Here is a 14281-nt window from a genome sequence, read left to right on the forward strand (position 1 = left end):
GGGAGATTTCTGTCCCTTCTCTCATCTCCTCGCGTCTGATCTGTTCTTCCTGGTATCTTCCTCGGCCAGTCTCCATCTATGTCGACGACCAAAACAAAGCATCCTACGCCGTCCTCCACCTGCTCTTCTACCACCCCCGGGCCCGAGTGGCAAAAAAGATGATCATTGTGGGGATCGAACCCAAGACCTTGGCGTTATTAGCACCACGCTCTAACCAGCTGAGCTAAACGATCAACTGAATTGAATGATGACAATTCCTTAAACAGCGTATACAAAGGGGTTGGACTTGGTGACCCTTCGCTGTGCCCTGCAGCTTTTGTCGCGTTTCTTTCTCCTTTATCGTTTCTGTTTCATTCGCAAAGGACGGTTTCGCTCCTCTGCTTTAAACCATGTCCATTGCTCTCCTTCCAACCGCATCTTGCGCTCTCTCTCTCTCTCTCTCTTTCCTCCTTCTCTCCCGTCTTGCTTCGATCTCTTGTGAAGGGGGGGACTGCAAAGGTTTGACCAGTGGAAGGGCCAGAGATCTGAGGGGGGGAGAAAATAGGACTGACTCGACTCAACCAACTTGTGCGGTCCTTTCTCTGGCCCTGGTTCGCTCACTCTGCCCTTCCCTCTTCCTTCCTCTTTCTTCTCCTTTCTTGCCACTGCTTATCAGGACGCTGACGCCTCGAATCAGGACTTCTGGGTTTTCCTGTCCAAGGACGACAGCCTCTTGACTGTAGGGTAGCTCCGTTCTCTTGGGGTGGAAGGAAGCTGGGCAAAACGCATCACAGTAAATCGAAGAGGGCTACTGACGGGAAGGCTGCTAGGGAGATGAGGTGAAGTTGGGCAACAAGGAGCTCGAAGGGTCCGAACTGTGCCGTGTCTCCTACTCCTTTCAAAAGTTTTTCCGCCCTCTGCTCCCGAAGCCCTAGCTAGTCGTGGAAGATGCTGATCGATGGTTTCGAGCATGTGGGGTCGGTCGATCGACGAGCAATGTTCCATCAAACTATGTGAGAAGCATCAACTACCGGGAATCACATCGAGGGTTGTGAGGGCAGGAAGAAGGATCGAGGGTGCTAGGTTTGGCTTCCCTTCTTGCTTCCTCGCTAGAGAAAGATCGTTCTGGCATAGAGAAAGAAACCTTACGCGGAGGAAAATTATTGGCTTAATCAGAGATCCATCTGACGAGGAAGGGAGAGAGAGACAGAACTCCTCGTCGGTTCTTGCAGGGATGAGTAGGTACGTACCGTCGCTGAGAGAGAGGAAGATAGATCATCGAGGAAGCGGGCAGGTCTTTTTTTCATCGATCGGATCTTCTGATTTGTTTGGTCTCACAGAGGGATCGGAAGGAAGGGATCGGAGGGCGAGAAAAGATGAAAGAGGTCATGAGAGGGAAGGTTTAAAGAGAGGGAGAGGGAGCAGGACGGTGAGGAGCAGGCAGGGCTGAGGGAACGGAGTCGAACTCGCTCCAGCCTTGCGAACATGGGAAGGAGAAAGAGAAGAGAAGGGAAGAGAGAGAGGAAGGTCAACCAAGAAAAAGGGGCGGAGAGGGGAGAGAGAGAGAGGGCTAGCGAATCCTTCATCCCTTCCTCTTCCTCTCTCTCACGCTTCGTTGTCTCCAAAAACAGATCCGTCAAGGGAGGGTACAAAATTGAAAACCAGAGCACTGATAGCATGGCGGCGAGGGCTCCGGTCGAGCCCTAAGCGCCTTCATTCCCTTTCCCCTCCCAACCGTTCCACCTCCCCTGCCCCCGAACCTTCACTAGCTTCGCACGCATGTCATCCAAGGCCCGGCTGGGAGGGCAGCAAAGCTGGAAGCAAAGAACTGAGGAAGCATCGACGTTCAAGATCCGACGCGTCTCGTTCCTCATTGCTTTCCGTCTGATCTCTCAATTAGCAAGCGCTCCTTGAAGCTGTCAGTAGGTGTAGGTGATTGACATCGGGTGTATCCAGTGTCACAAGCTGGATGGTTCCGAAGGTCTTCACCTCGCTCTCGTTTTCTCTTCCGCTCTTTCGTCATGTTACGTGTCTGATGTCTTCAGACACGGCCGATCAGGGAACCAACCGGCTTCAGCTCACCTCATGATCTGGGTGAGCCTAAGCCTTTGCAGCGTCGGTGAACTGGACGGAGGACAGTGTAATTGGATTTCCCATTGACCTCTCCAGTTCGCTCGCCACTCAGGCTCAAGCTCCCTCAGAACGTTCTCCCCCTCTCTGCCTTTTTTTTACTGATATCTCGAGCGCAAACTCCAGACTGTCGGTTCTTGGTTTTCGTTTCGAGGGATGGGCTCGACGCCTTCGACCCCGAGCTCTTAACCGAGTCCTTTTCCTCCTCCATTCCGTCCCTCGCGATTCTAACTAGCCATATAATTCTACGTACCCACCTATAAATGACTCGTCCTCTTTCAAACAAGAGAACACCTTGCCAATTTTGAACACGTGTGTAAAGGCACAGTGGAAAGGCAGAAACAAAGAAAGGGAAAGAAGAACGACGCGCGCGTCTCGTTCCTTCCATCACCAATGTCTCCTCCCTTTCCGATGCATCCTGGTTCATTGGCAAACAGAGGTAAGGGAAGGAACCTCAGCTGTTGTTATATCGGAGTGAAAGGGAGCTTACCTCGGACTACCAGTCGCAACGACGCGTTTTTCTGCGAGACTCAAAGTGGGTGTCGGCGGCCAGCCCTTGTCGTTTCCTCGGTCACTTTCAAGCGAGATCCAAAAGCTTTAGGTGCCTGCTGCCCGGAGGACTTTACTAGTCTCAGGAAACAAAGTCACAGCAAAGACAGTGGAGGGTCAAAAGCTCTCTCCCTCGCCACTCCAACTCCATCACCCGTCTTTCCACTATTTTTCGCCATAACACTCACACTTTCTTCCTATCCCCTCGAGTGGACTCATCACCGTCCGAGGAAATCAGACCTGCGCTCTCATTGTCCAGGATGGCTTTTGAACGAGACGGGGAAGAGCGAGAGAGGTCAGCTTCATCGTTTGTTCGTCCCACCCTCTCTTCCCTTCTTCCTCCACGAGACTCCTTCTCCTCGAGGATTCTACGAGATCAGAAGCTGACCTGTACTTCTCTTCTTCCTCCTGAACGCAGATCTTCTCGCTCAAGCCCATGCTCACTCCATCGCCCTCCTCCCTCTTCATCCCTCCTCTTCACGCTCTCCCTCCCTTCATCCTTTCCATCCATACTCGACCTCTCGACGTCCACTCTTCCATAACATTGAACTTACGATGGACTCGGACTTGAATTGAAGGACGAGGTGGAGCGTCGAGTCGGGAGGCTGCATGGCGCCATGAGCGAGTTCAACCTAGTCTCTTCCCTCCTTCCTTCCTTCCTCCTCCCACAACCTACAACATCACCCTCATCTCATCACTTCAACACTCAACATCCCTTGCCTCCACAACTCCAACTCCAACTTTTTTTTCACAGAGTACAACGTGAGCACCGACATCTTCATCGACGTATCGATTCGAGGAGGGAGCAGATGGGAAGTCTGGGAGAAAGAGCAAGACTGAGACGGCGAGACGCGTCGCTTCTCCTCTCTCCTCCTTCTTCCCGTTCTTCCTCTCTTCACCTCCCACCTTCAACCTACCCTTCTCCACTCTCTTCCATCAGCCTAGCACTTCTCCTTACTCAGAACTGTCAACTTATCACTCTCAACTTCGCGCGTGTCGCTTCTCCCTCTCTCCTCCTTCCTCTCCTCCCTCCTCGCCTCCTCCCCTCCCTTCCCCTCCCTCAAACCTATTCCCTATCCACGAATCGATGTCATCCAACGCCCGGCTAGCTCAATCGGTAGAGCGTCAGACTCTTACAGTCTCCTATCTTGACTCTCTTGATCTAAATGATCAAGATTATCTTGATTCGCTAGCCAGGTCCTTCCCTCTCCTCTTCACCGGAGGTCAGGGTTCTTCCTAGACACTTACAAGTCTATCTGAAGGTTGGGGGTTCGACCCCCCCGTCGGGCTAACGTTTCCCTTTTTGCTGCTACATCGTCGATCTCGGAGGTCGGGGGGAGAGTTTGGATGGAAGGAGGGGAGGGAGAGAACGGGGAAGGGGCGGTCGTTTTGAGCTCTCACGGTCGCTGTGGTTCAAATTTTGTTATTTCGACCGCAACAGCATGTTCCTCGACCTCTTTCACATCGGGTAGAGGTGGTGGGGTTGGTTTGAGGGTGCTGTAGCGGTGGTGGTGGGAGGAGACGACGCGCGAGGGAGGTTGTCTCATCCCCTCCTTCCCCCCCGCTCGTTTGTCTTTTCCAAGGCGGCCTTCGAGCGATCGGCTTTCGTCTACTCTCTCTCTCTATAGCACTACCTTCATCTTAATCAGGCCGTAGAACAGTATTGTGTACGAGAATCAACAAGCTCTTTTGGTTTTCTTCGAGAGTCAAAGTCGACCCCCCCCAAAAAAGGGCGCATGCAGTCGAAGATCTCCCCCGCCTGCCCTCTCTTCTCTTCATATCTAGAAGCCCTTGTTTCCCTCAATGTTGCTGAATAGAAGCATGAGATCTGTCAGCGAAACAACGGCAAGAAAAGCAAGTCAGTTCTAGTCGACTTCAAAAGCGAGAGCAAAGGGAGCGGAGGACAACGCCGCGACTGACCACGGAAGAAAACGATCCCCTCGATGTGAGTGTCGAACTTGAGCCACTCATCAACCTGGGAAAGGTCAGTTGACGGAAGTGAGGGAGAGGCTAAAGAAGGGGAGAAAGGGAACGGAGAGGAGACGAACTGTGAGGATTGAGCGCAGGGAGAGGTCTCGAGAGTTCAGGAGGGATCAGCAGATGGTTTGTGGGACTATCAGGTGCTTGCGAGAAGGGAAGGAGGTGTGAATCCAAAGGTGTGTCAAGATAGAGGTCAAGGGAGAGGAGGCAGAAGGCCTCCTTTTATAGGAAACGAGAGGGCTCGGGCTCGGGCATTGAAACCCAGAGCTCGGGCAGTAACCAATAACTAGAAACGTGTAGGAAGAGCTGGAACAAAGAGAGAGAAGTGCAGATAGAGAAAGGAGGCCGAGCAAGGCTCGGTTGAGTTGAGAGAAAGACGCGACGCGTCGAGCGACCGGGCTCAGCTTCTTAAGGAACGCCTGAGAGAACACGAGAGAAAGAGAGAAGAGTAAAGAGAGTGAAAGGTAAGTATAGAGAAGAGGTAGAGAGCTAGTAAGGGGAAGGGAAGGAGCAAGGGTCATTCCCTGACACCTCATCTCTCCCTTTCTTGTCCCTTTTGTTCTCCGCTCAATTTGCTTTGAAGTAGATCGAAAGCTCCGAGGCTAACATCAAGACCGAAGGGCAACAAAGTAGGGCTAGCAAGCTCTACATAGCGATAAAGAAGTATGCTGGAGATGGCAGATAAAACGAGGCGATCGAGGATGTGAATGACGATGAAGGGGGAAGCGGCTCGACGAGCTCACGCTGAGCGGCTGGACGAGCTCTCTCAGTGATTGAGATGGGAGAGACATAGACTGTAGGGCAAGATGGGAAGGGAGGAGAAAGGTCAGACGTTGCGATCGAAGTCCGAGACCAGAAGGCGAAAACGAACAGACTCACCTTGACCTTCTTCGTTCCGCCAAAAACCTCTTCTAAAGCCTCGTCTGATCTCAATCGGCAGCTTCTCAGTCGTAACCTCCGTCGGCGACCAAGCTTGAATAAGGTCGAGATCTTTCTCGGTGACTGCTGAGGGAAAAGGAAGAAGCGATTGGGGTCAGAGTTGTGGAAGAAGAGACGACGGGACGCGGGTGGGCTCGATCTTGAGCTCGCCAGTGAAACGTCAGCTACAAGGTCTCTCCCAACTCAGCGGAGGCTGAGCACAAGCTCTGAGGAAAGACCAGCAGTTGACGATGAGGCGGCCAAGGACGAGGTGAAGCAGGGAAGAAGAGAGAAGGAAGGGAGCGAAGGTCGGCGAGAGGTTGACGAGCACGGGAGGAAAAGAAGGTTTGACATACTGAAGGGGCCATGATCTCGCCCATGCCCAAAGGCTGAGAAATCAAAAAAGACATGTGCTTTGCAAGAGGAGAAACGGAAGGGGGAGCAGGAAAGAGACGCGTTGTGTGAGCTTCATCGCGTTTGATCTACCCTCACGCCCACGCGCTGTTGCCCCTCAACACGCAAAGAAAAATTGAAAAGACTCACCATAGGGTACTAGCTCATCATGGGGATAAGTCTGTTGAGAGGCTCGAGCAGGTACGCTGCTGTTTCAAGAAGGGAAAAGAGAGGGAAGGAGAGGTCAGATCGTTGTTGTTGTTTTGATCGTTCGCAAAGGAAGGAGCGACTCGCGTCGTTCAAGTCAATCAGCAGAGACAAGTATACGGCCAGGAAGTCGTTTCTAGATTGAGCCTGAAAGTCGAAGAGGGAAGGAGAGAAAGTAAGGGAGGGGTCAACGCGCGTCGGGAGGGAAAGGTGGGAGGGAGAAGGCTGAAGGAACGAACCTGAAGGTCGAGAGCACCCGCCGGCTGACTCGTTCGTGCTGGAGAAGAACTTGAACAAAGGGACCTGAGGAGAAAGGGGAAGCAAAGGAGGTGAGCCTGAGTACAAGCAAGAGGAGGAAGCTTCGCAGACGAGAAGAGGCCGATAGTGAGAAGGGAACGAGACGAGAGGGAGGACGAAGAAGACGATCGACCATGAACGGATACCATTCAATGATTCCGTCCTTGATATCCGAAGCGAGAAAGGTATGGATCAGCATCGGCTTACAAAGAAAGAGGCTTCCCACCCGAGGAGGCGAAACACGAAGAGAGGAAAGGACTCACGTCTCACGTCTCGGTGAGCTCAACCTCAAACTCTTCCTCCAGTCCAAGGGCCTCCAGAGTTCCCAGAGGAGAGGTCTTAATGGAAGATAAGCTTTGACCTGATGGGAATCCTAGTGGAAGAGGCGAAGAGTGAAAGAAGGAGGAACGGGAAAGGTGAGCCTCTCTGAAAGATGCAAAGGGGAAGGAGGGAAGGGAGGAGGAGGAACGTACCTTTCAGCTTCCTCAGCGGTTCTGCAACAAGCAGCGAGAGCTATCAAGAAGAGGAACCTGGAGAGAGGAGTGCGAGAGACACACTGAAAAGCAAACGGGAGAGGTGAACGAGTCAGTAAAGATGTTTGAAGCGAGAGAAAGCGGCCACCTCGTCTTCCTTCCTTCTCTTCAGACTCATCTTGTCTCGCCCTGGCAGTCGATGTTCACCCGAAGCTGCCTTTTAAAGGACAGTTCACTAGCAAGACAAGTGTATAGAGCAGGAGAAGAGGAGGGAGGAACAAGGAGAGAGAAAGAAGGGATTCAACAATTCGTGTCCAAGCCACAATCAGAATGTGGTGGTTGGTGGGAGGGCGGGAAGTTTGTTGAGTCCCCGAGCGCTTCCGTACCTCCCTGTGTGCAAGTTTCGAGACGCGTCGGCTCTGCTTCTCCCTTTGCGGCTTTTTCGTCTCGTGAAATCCAGCAATTGTCCAGAAAACAGTCTACTGCTCGTGCTCGACAAGATCGATCTCGGTTGGTTCTTCCTTCGCAGTTGAAGTCGTGGGAAACGCGTAGACACAAGGAGAGAGGAACAGAAAAAGGCGGGACGCGACTTTCTCTTCGAGCTCCGAGTTCAGCTCTTCCGGCTTCCGCACACGTCTACTATGGAAGCTCAATTGGTCGAGAAGGTTTGAAAGGCGGCGGTACAGAAAGACTGCCAGAAGAGTGGGTCGTCCGACGAGGACAAGAAAAGACGCATCGGCTCTTCCTCATCCTGACAAGAGGAAAACTGGGGTACGTCTCTGCCAAATCGCTTCAGTGAGTTACAAGACCATTAACACTCCTATATTCTTATGGAATAGCCTGACGGTTGATGAGATTCATCTTGCAGCATACGAGGGAGAGAACCGAACAAAGACACGACGCCGTTCTCCTTTCTACGCCTATTGGTCATTCCTCCTGGTCACCCCGTCGACTGGACAGTTCCTGAAGTTCACTTCCAGATGAAAGGAATGCTCTGAACTTTCAAGAGGGAAGAGAGTGAGAGAGAGATAAAGAAAAGGGAGGGAGGCGTTTGACGAAAACCAAACAACTTTGAAACGCGTCCCTGTTCGTTCCCTCCGACGTTTCTTCACCCTCTCGACAAGATAGACACTCCCCAGATTCTAATCGTGCCCCAAAAGTTTAGTTCTTCTCACGACAGCTTCTTGCTTCCGAGCTGAAACCGTGCGGACGAGTGGAGAAAGACTCGGAAAGGGAGGATGCGACGCGCTCGTTCTCTCTTGATCTTCTCGTCAGTTACTTCTTCAAGCACATCGCAGGGGCACTCAAGGGACATTTTCAAAGAGCCTGGCTACAAGCTCGGGGTTTCTTAGCTACCGAAAAATGTGCTTTGAGAGGCTGGAGAGTCAAAACACGACGCGTCGTTCCCCGACGAACTCTCCTCTCTCCTACGAAACTCAAAAGAGAGATTCCCTACAGCGGGCTACTGCGCAGATTGTGTGGAGAGGTGCATATCTCGCTCGGGTATGCCCGTGTAGATAGAAGAGCTTTGCGAGATCAAAGACGCGTTCGAAGAAAACGAACTTCATGTGATCGGATTGAACGGACCCTATCCCCTTCCAACACTCCTGTGAAGGAAAGGCAAAGAAGGGAGTACTTTCAGCGATCAGCCCCTCTTTTCTTGAAGGGAAGGAGGAAAAAGCGACTCACGCAAGACGCCCGTCCCACCTCGCGTCCTTCTTCGCCTTCCTCTCTCTCTCCTCCCTCCTGACCCTCTCCTCCTCCTCAAAAGCCGCTCGAGCGACTCTCTCGGCCTGAAGCATCACCACTGCCATTGCCTCGTACGGCTTCAGCTCCAGAAGCGTGACCTCGTTGCCTCCAAGAAGCAGAGGACGTCCATCCCTCCTCTGCTTCCCTGCCCACTCCACCAGCTTTGAGAACGTGAAGCTTCCAGCCGTATCAAGAACGCATCCGGTAGTGGCTCCTCTTGACATGATGACGAGCGGAAGGGAGGTTCCTGGGGCTGATTCGAGAGAGTGCTGAGAAGGCGAAGCAAAATGCACGACGCGCACGTCAAGTCAGCGTACCTTCCTTTTCTCAGAAGAGGAACTTGAACCGAGTAAGGGATGATCGTCTAGCCGAGTAAGACTCACAAGGAAAGCATCCACATCATTCTCCCCCACTTCCTTTCCTCCCACAGGAAGTCGAAACCCAACAAGCTTGGAGCTCAGCCCGTCTCGGTAGCGAGGGAAGGGCTCGATCAGGCTGCCGTTGTCGCCTCGAACGAAGGTCAGGCCGCAGACGACGACTTTCTGCTCATGAACACCGAAACGGTGAGCTATCTGACCCCTTCGACCAGCAAAAAAGCTCGGTGTGAGTGCAGAGAAACTCACCGACGTAGCTTCTGTCTTTAGCGACTCTGACTTCTGTCTCGCAACCCTTAGAAGATCCACAAGGATGGGTACCGGTCTTGCGACGTCCGAGCTGGGCAGCGAAGTAATAACAGAGACGGAGGAGAGAGTGTAAGCAAAGCAAACGAACGCGTCGTCCGACCTCTCCCCCCCGCTCGTGCGTCCAACTTGGCCAAAGAAGACAGCGATGATAAGAAATAAACACATACCATCTCTCCATCTCGATCTCTAGTTCGATCAGACTTTCGAATCGAGTCTTCTTGGAGCCGAGCGAGACGTTGAAGCCCCTCATCTTCGTCTTCTTCTTCTGATGAGCTTTCAAGGCGTTCTCGAGATCTTTGACGGATGGGAACACGACGTAGGCGGTTCGAAGGGACTGGTATGAGATAACGAAGTCCAAGTAACACCTGAGTCAGAAGAAAGGGCTATGGGAAGGAGCGCTTTCGAAGTTCGAAAGGGACTCTCGAAGCTCACCGTCTCGGGGTTCTTGCTCTCAACCAACTCGATCTCGACCAGCTCTCCCTTAAACAGCTCGCTGATGGCCTCCTCCGTAGCCGACGAGGTAACATCGGTCCCAGCAGCAGCGGATGGCCATCCTCTAGCAACGGATGGAGGGATCCCCGTCTGAAAAGAAGGGAGGAGGAAGGTCAACCTTCTGAGCTCGCTCTCCCTCCTTCTTCTCCTCCTCAAAGCCTCTCCACTCACCAGCCTGCCCGTCCTTGGTCCCCATGTCTTGTGACTGCTGCTCTGGAGGATACGCTTCTCGTCCTCGGTGAGATTCGTGAGCGTCATCTTGAGGAAGAGTGGTGGAAAAGGGTAAAGGAGTGAGATGCTCGTGGTTGGAGGTCAACCTTCCTTTCCTCCCTTTTCTCTCTCTTCTCCCGAGCAGCGCTTGGAGCTCTCCTTCACCTCAACTCTCATCTTCGCTCTCTCTCCCATTTCTTGTCCTACCACGTCTCAATATGAACACGATAGCCAGTTTGTCCTTCTTCCCTTCTCTCACCTCACCCACCCCTCCTTCTTCTCCTCTCTACCCTCCAACTCACGTCTTTCCTCCTCATCTCGCTCGTTCAGGACCCTCCTCTTCCGTCTGCTTCAACAATCAAGTCAAGAAACTTGTCGCTGGACATTCTACTTCTGCAGGTGAGCAACCCTGCTCGTCCCCATCTCAACTGCCTCCTCGCTCTCTTCGCTGACCTCTGTTGTCCTTCTTTGGCCTTCTCTAAAAGGCAGACGAGCTCTCCAAGAGGAAGAGTTCGTCGTCGGTCGTCGCCTTCCTCGCTTCTGTACGTCCCTTCTCCTCCTTCCTCCCTCCCACCCTCCCTCACCCTGACTTTCGTCCTACCCGTTCTCCTTTTCAGTGAACTCGGATGATCGCTTGCCGTTAAACTTTCGAGCCGAATCTAGCACCTCGACCTCTGCTGCTGTACGTTAATAGAACAAGAGGCGAAAGAGCAGAACGACGGTCGAGACGAGCTGACGTTCAAACTTTGTCCCCCCCCTCCTCCCCCTTCTTCCAGCAACCCACATCGAATCCAACCTCTTCATCACTACCTACACAATCCTCTTTCGCGTCATTTCCATCGTTCGCTCCATCTTCTTCAACAACAGCAACCACGGCAGCAGCAACAGAGGTCAAGCAGCTCGCCTCTTCCCACGCGCCCTCTCTTCCTCAACCAGCAATGTCCCAGCCCTCAGCACCACCATCAGCAGCATCTACGGAAACACCTGGAGGCGACGCGGCTCATATGGATGTGAACGTGAGTTTTCCTCTCCCTCGTTCTGTACCGAACGTGTTTGCGACGCGACGTTCGTCAGAAACCGTCTTTCCCTTTGATCGGTCGACTGACCTTGAATCTCCCTCCGCATCGCTTCAGATGGCTTCTTCTTCGGGAAGCAGTGGTGCTCTCAAGAGGAAGGCGGAGGATGACGATCCAACGGGTAGGTAAACGCTCTCGTCGCGTCGTGCGACTCTCCGTCGTTCCCTCGATACTGACCTCGTGTTCCTCTTCCCTCCTCCTCCCAAACAGAAGCCCGAGGTTTGTAGCTCGCAATGCATACCATTCAGAGACCACTAGTTCATTGCTGATCTTCGTCGTCCCTTTTATTCTTGCAGAACTTCCTCCTCGAGATCCTCGAAAGATCAAGTCCGATCTCCTCGAACTCTCCAACTCCCTCTCCGACCCCGAATCCCTCGTCCTCCAACCGGTCATTCCAGAACCGTACACGGTTCCTATCCTCACCTCAACCAGAGGGTTCGATCATCCTCGGAGCGGTCACGGAGGACGAAACGCCTTCCTATCCGCCTTGGGAGCTTCCATGGGCTGGGGAGAGAACAGAGGTCAGGAGCTCTCGAACCGTCTCCACTTCGAACTCAACAAGTACTTTCCCCTGGATTCCACCTCCTTGGAGGATGTTCAAGTTCACTCCTTCCTCGCCGAAATCCTTTCGGAAACCGTTTGGACGAAGGGCGAAGGAGGGGGAAGCGTCTCCCCCCCGATCCAATCCCTTGTCTCAATCCTCGGTGGGATCTCGGTGATGGTGGTTCGAAGTGGAGAGATGGCTGGGAAGGAGATGAGGACGTTCGCTCCGGTGATAGATACGGTCGGGAAGGACGTCACTTGGGTGTTGGAGGTTGGAACGGAGGAGAACGTTGCGTTTGGAGGTTTGATCCCGACGGAGCGTGAGTGTTTCGATTTCGCAGCCTTACTTCCTCCTTCCTTGTGTCTGATCTATCCTTTTTTAATCTACCAGATGAGCCGCAGACGGACTTCTTAGCGAACATGCTTTCCGTGAGTTATCCTTTCCCGCACTCGTCTCCCTCTCTTCCTCCTCACCTTGTTCCCTCAACGCGTCTCATCACGTCGATCTCCCTCTTCCTCCTTCCATTACCTCCTCTCGTCCTACCGAAGCTTCTCCAACTGACCCAACTTGATATCTGCTGCTTCTCTAGGGATCCACCTGGACTCGAAGCGTCAACCCGCTCCCTCCCAACGACCCCGTCCCTCCATCGCTTCTCGGTCTCGTAGAATCCCCTCAGATCCACTCTTCACCTTCCTCATTGACCATGGCTCCCATCTCAACCTCAACTCCTCCCTCGCAGAGTAGCAGAAACGCCTCGTCGTCGACCCAGAAGCAAACCGTCGCGTCAGCTCCCGTCCCTTCGCCCTCCCCTTCCCCGATCCACCTCCAACAACTCAGAGAGAAGGAAGCTCGTAAGAGACGCCATGGAGACTGTTCTTCAAGATGTACTTTATTTTCCCGTTGCTTCGGTCCACTGAAACTTTGCTGAAACAGCTCTCTCGATTTCACCATCCCAGAACGGAGCCCTCTCGGTCCCGCAAGTGAGTTGCTTTCCTTCCATCACCGTCAGACCTCGACGCTGACTTGTTGGGGAAATCTTCGCTTCTATAGATGCTCACGACGATCATGAGTCGATACAACTCGGAGACTTGGGCGAGGAGCTCCGATCTGAAAGTGAGATGTCGATTCTTGTTTTTCCTCCCTCGTTTGCCTGACTGTTATCTCCTTTCGACGCAGACTTGGATTCCAAATCAAATCTCACACCCGTTGGTGTTCTTCGAACCTGTTCTCGGAACCTCAAAATGGAGAGTTCGACCTCAGGCCGAACGAGACGCGATCGAAGCAGGTTTGTCTCCCAATCTCTCATCCGCTCCCTCGTCTCGCGCTGATCTCTCCTCTGTGTCTTCTCTTTAGCACACCACCCCATCCGCAAAATCAGCTTCAACTCCAGATCTTCTGGCCTGCATTGGCGTGACATCATTAGAGAGGTGCTACCACGAGTGCGTGTCTGCTTTCTCCCTTCCCCTGCCCTTTTCCAAGCTGACCATGTTTCCTTTCTTTCTCCTTCCCCTTCGACAGGCTCCCCAGGCAGGAGTCACCATGCAAGAGGTCTGCCTCTCGGTTCGAATGAAGTACATCCATCTCCAACGAGCGCATGTGCAGTGGGAAGGGTCAATTTCCGGCACTCTTCGTTCAACAGCCATGTCAGATCTCGATGACATCTTCAAAGGAGGACAGCACCTCTACAGGCTCAAGGCTGAATAAGTTCGTCACCCTTTTTCCTCGTTTCCTGCCTCGTCGACCGCGTTCCTGATTCGCGTCGTCTTTGAACAGATCAACCCCTCGTACTCGTCAACCAGCAACCGCCGACTTTCAACCCGCTGTACTTGTACCCAACGATTAACGATGCTTCTTCAATCTACTTTACGACCACCTCCCATCCCTAAGATCTACCCCGACTCTGAGTTGAACGCGTCGCCGACGACGGTCAGTTTCCTTCGAAATGGCAGGTTCGCTACCTCATGACGAGCTGGAGTAAGATCAGAACGATCGAAAATTGTGAAGGGAAGTAGACTTCAGCTGTGATCAAGACCTCAGCTACGATTAACGGTCATTTTTCCCTTGATGAAGCCGACCTTGTCTCTCCATCCGTCTCTTCTCTCTCTCTTTCGCTCGGGTTCACCAGGCTGAATCATGCCTAGATCTTCGATCTAAATCTGTAAGAACCGTTTCTTCTAGAAAGCAACGGCGAAGGAAAGAAGTCGCTCGCTCTTTCTTTCAGAACAAACTCTCGACGCGTGGAGCGGGGACCTCTCTTCGACCCGTCTCGATCTTTCGTTGGTCAAACTATCCCCGGTCGCCCCCCAGTCGCCCCCCGCTCTCGGTTCCTTTCGCTCTCGGAGATGGAAGGAGGAAGGGACGCCGGTGTCGTGGAGGTTTGGGGAGGACTCGATCTCAACTCTCTCCTTTCCTTTTGGCGGCTTTAGTTCGGACATTTTCTTAGCTTGATATCCCTCAATTTAGTCGCATGGACTCTAGCAGATTTGCGATGGACTCTTCTCTTTCCTCTCTTTTCTTCCGACCGAACGATCTAGATTACGACCTTTTGTTCCTACGAAAAGCAAAAGCGATCTCGGAAAAATCTTCCTCGAGCGTTCGATT

The 14281-nt window shown here is 52.8% G+C and overlaps 4 protein-coding genes and 1 non-coding gene across 5 annotated transcripts; 2 read left to right on the plus strand and 3 right to left on the minus strand.

Annotated features, from left to right (window-relative positions):
- Positions 1–159: 159 nt before the first annotated feature.
- BDY24DRAFT_t20 lies at positions 160–233 on the minus strand. The gene has a single exon. It is a non-coding gene; the product is annotated as a tRNA-Ile (tRNA).
- A 2073-nt stretch (positions 234–2306) lies between these two features.
- Positions 2307–3105, plus strand: BDY24DRAFT_377572 (uncharacterized protein). The gene has a single exon (XM_076638793.1). The coding sequence runs from the start codon at positions 2503–2505 to the stop codon at positions 3043–3045; it is 543 nt and encodes a 180-aa protein (XP_076499749.1). The 5' UTR covers positions 2307–2502; the 3' UTR covers positions 3046–3105.
- A 1334-nt stretch (positions 3106–4439) lies between these two features.
- BDY24DRAFT_412086 (uncharacterized protein) lies at positions 4440–6652 on the minus strand (the record flags this gene model as incomplete). The annotated part of the gene is made up of 10 exons (XM_076643017.1): positions 4440–4486; positions 4579–4633; positions 4707–4732; positions 5382–5432; positions 5518–5643; positions 5746–5783; positions 5913–5945; positions 6110–6158; positions 6396–6459; positions 6587–6652. 10 exons carry the CDS (start codon positions 6650–6652, stop codon positions 4440–4442), a joined length of 555 nt encoding a protein of 184 aa, XP_076499750.1.
- A 1959-nt stretch (positions 6653–8611) lies between these two features.
- Positions 8612–10128, minus strand: BDY24DRAFT_377574 (uncharacterized protein; the record flags this gene model as incomplete). Its single annotated transcript, XM_076638794.1, has 6 exons — positions 10022–10128; positions 9791–9940; positions 9526–9692; positions 9299–9389; positions 9059–9217; positions 8612–8944 (listed from the first exon to the last, which is right to left on the minus strand). The coding sequence occupies exons 1-6, from the start codon at positions 10106–10108 to the stop codon at positions 8612–8614; spliced, it is 987 nt and encodes a 328-aa protein (XP_076499751.1). The 5' UTR covers positions 10109–10128.
- A 127-nt stretch (positions 10129–10255) lies between these two features.
- On the plus strand, positions 10256–11307 carry BDY24DRAFT_377578 (uncharacterized protein). Its single transcript, XM_076638795.1, has 5 exons — positions 10256–10294; positions 10391–10460; positions 10541–10602; positions 10678–10742; positions 10837–11307. The coding sequence occupies exons 1-5, from the start codon at positions 10279–10281 to the stop codon at positions 11263–11265; spliced, it is 642 nt and encodes a 213-aa protein (XP_076499752.1). The 5' UTR covers positions 10256–10278; the 3' UTR covers positions 11266–11307.
- The last annotated feature ends 2974 nt before the right edge of the window (positions 11308–14281 follow it).

Source organism: Mrakia frigida (assembly GCF_051309035.1).
Source record: "Mrakia frigida strain ATCC 22029 unplaced genomic scaffold BDY24scaffold_4, whole genome shotgun sequence".
Lineage (NCBI taxonomy): Eukaryota > Fungi > Basidiomycota > Tremellomycetes > Cystofilobasidiales > Mrakiaceae > Mrakia > Mrakia frigida.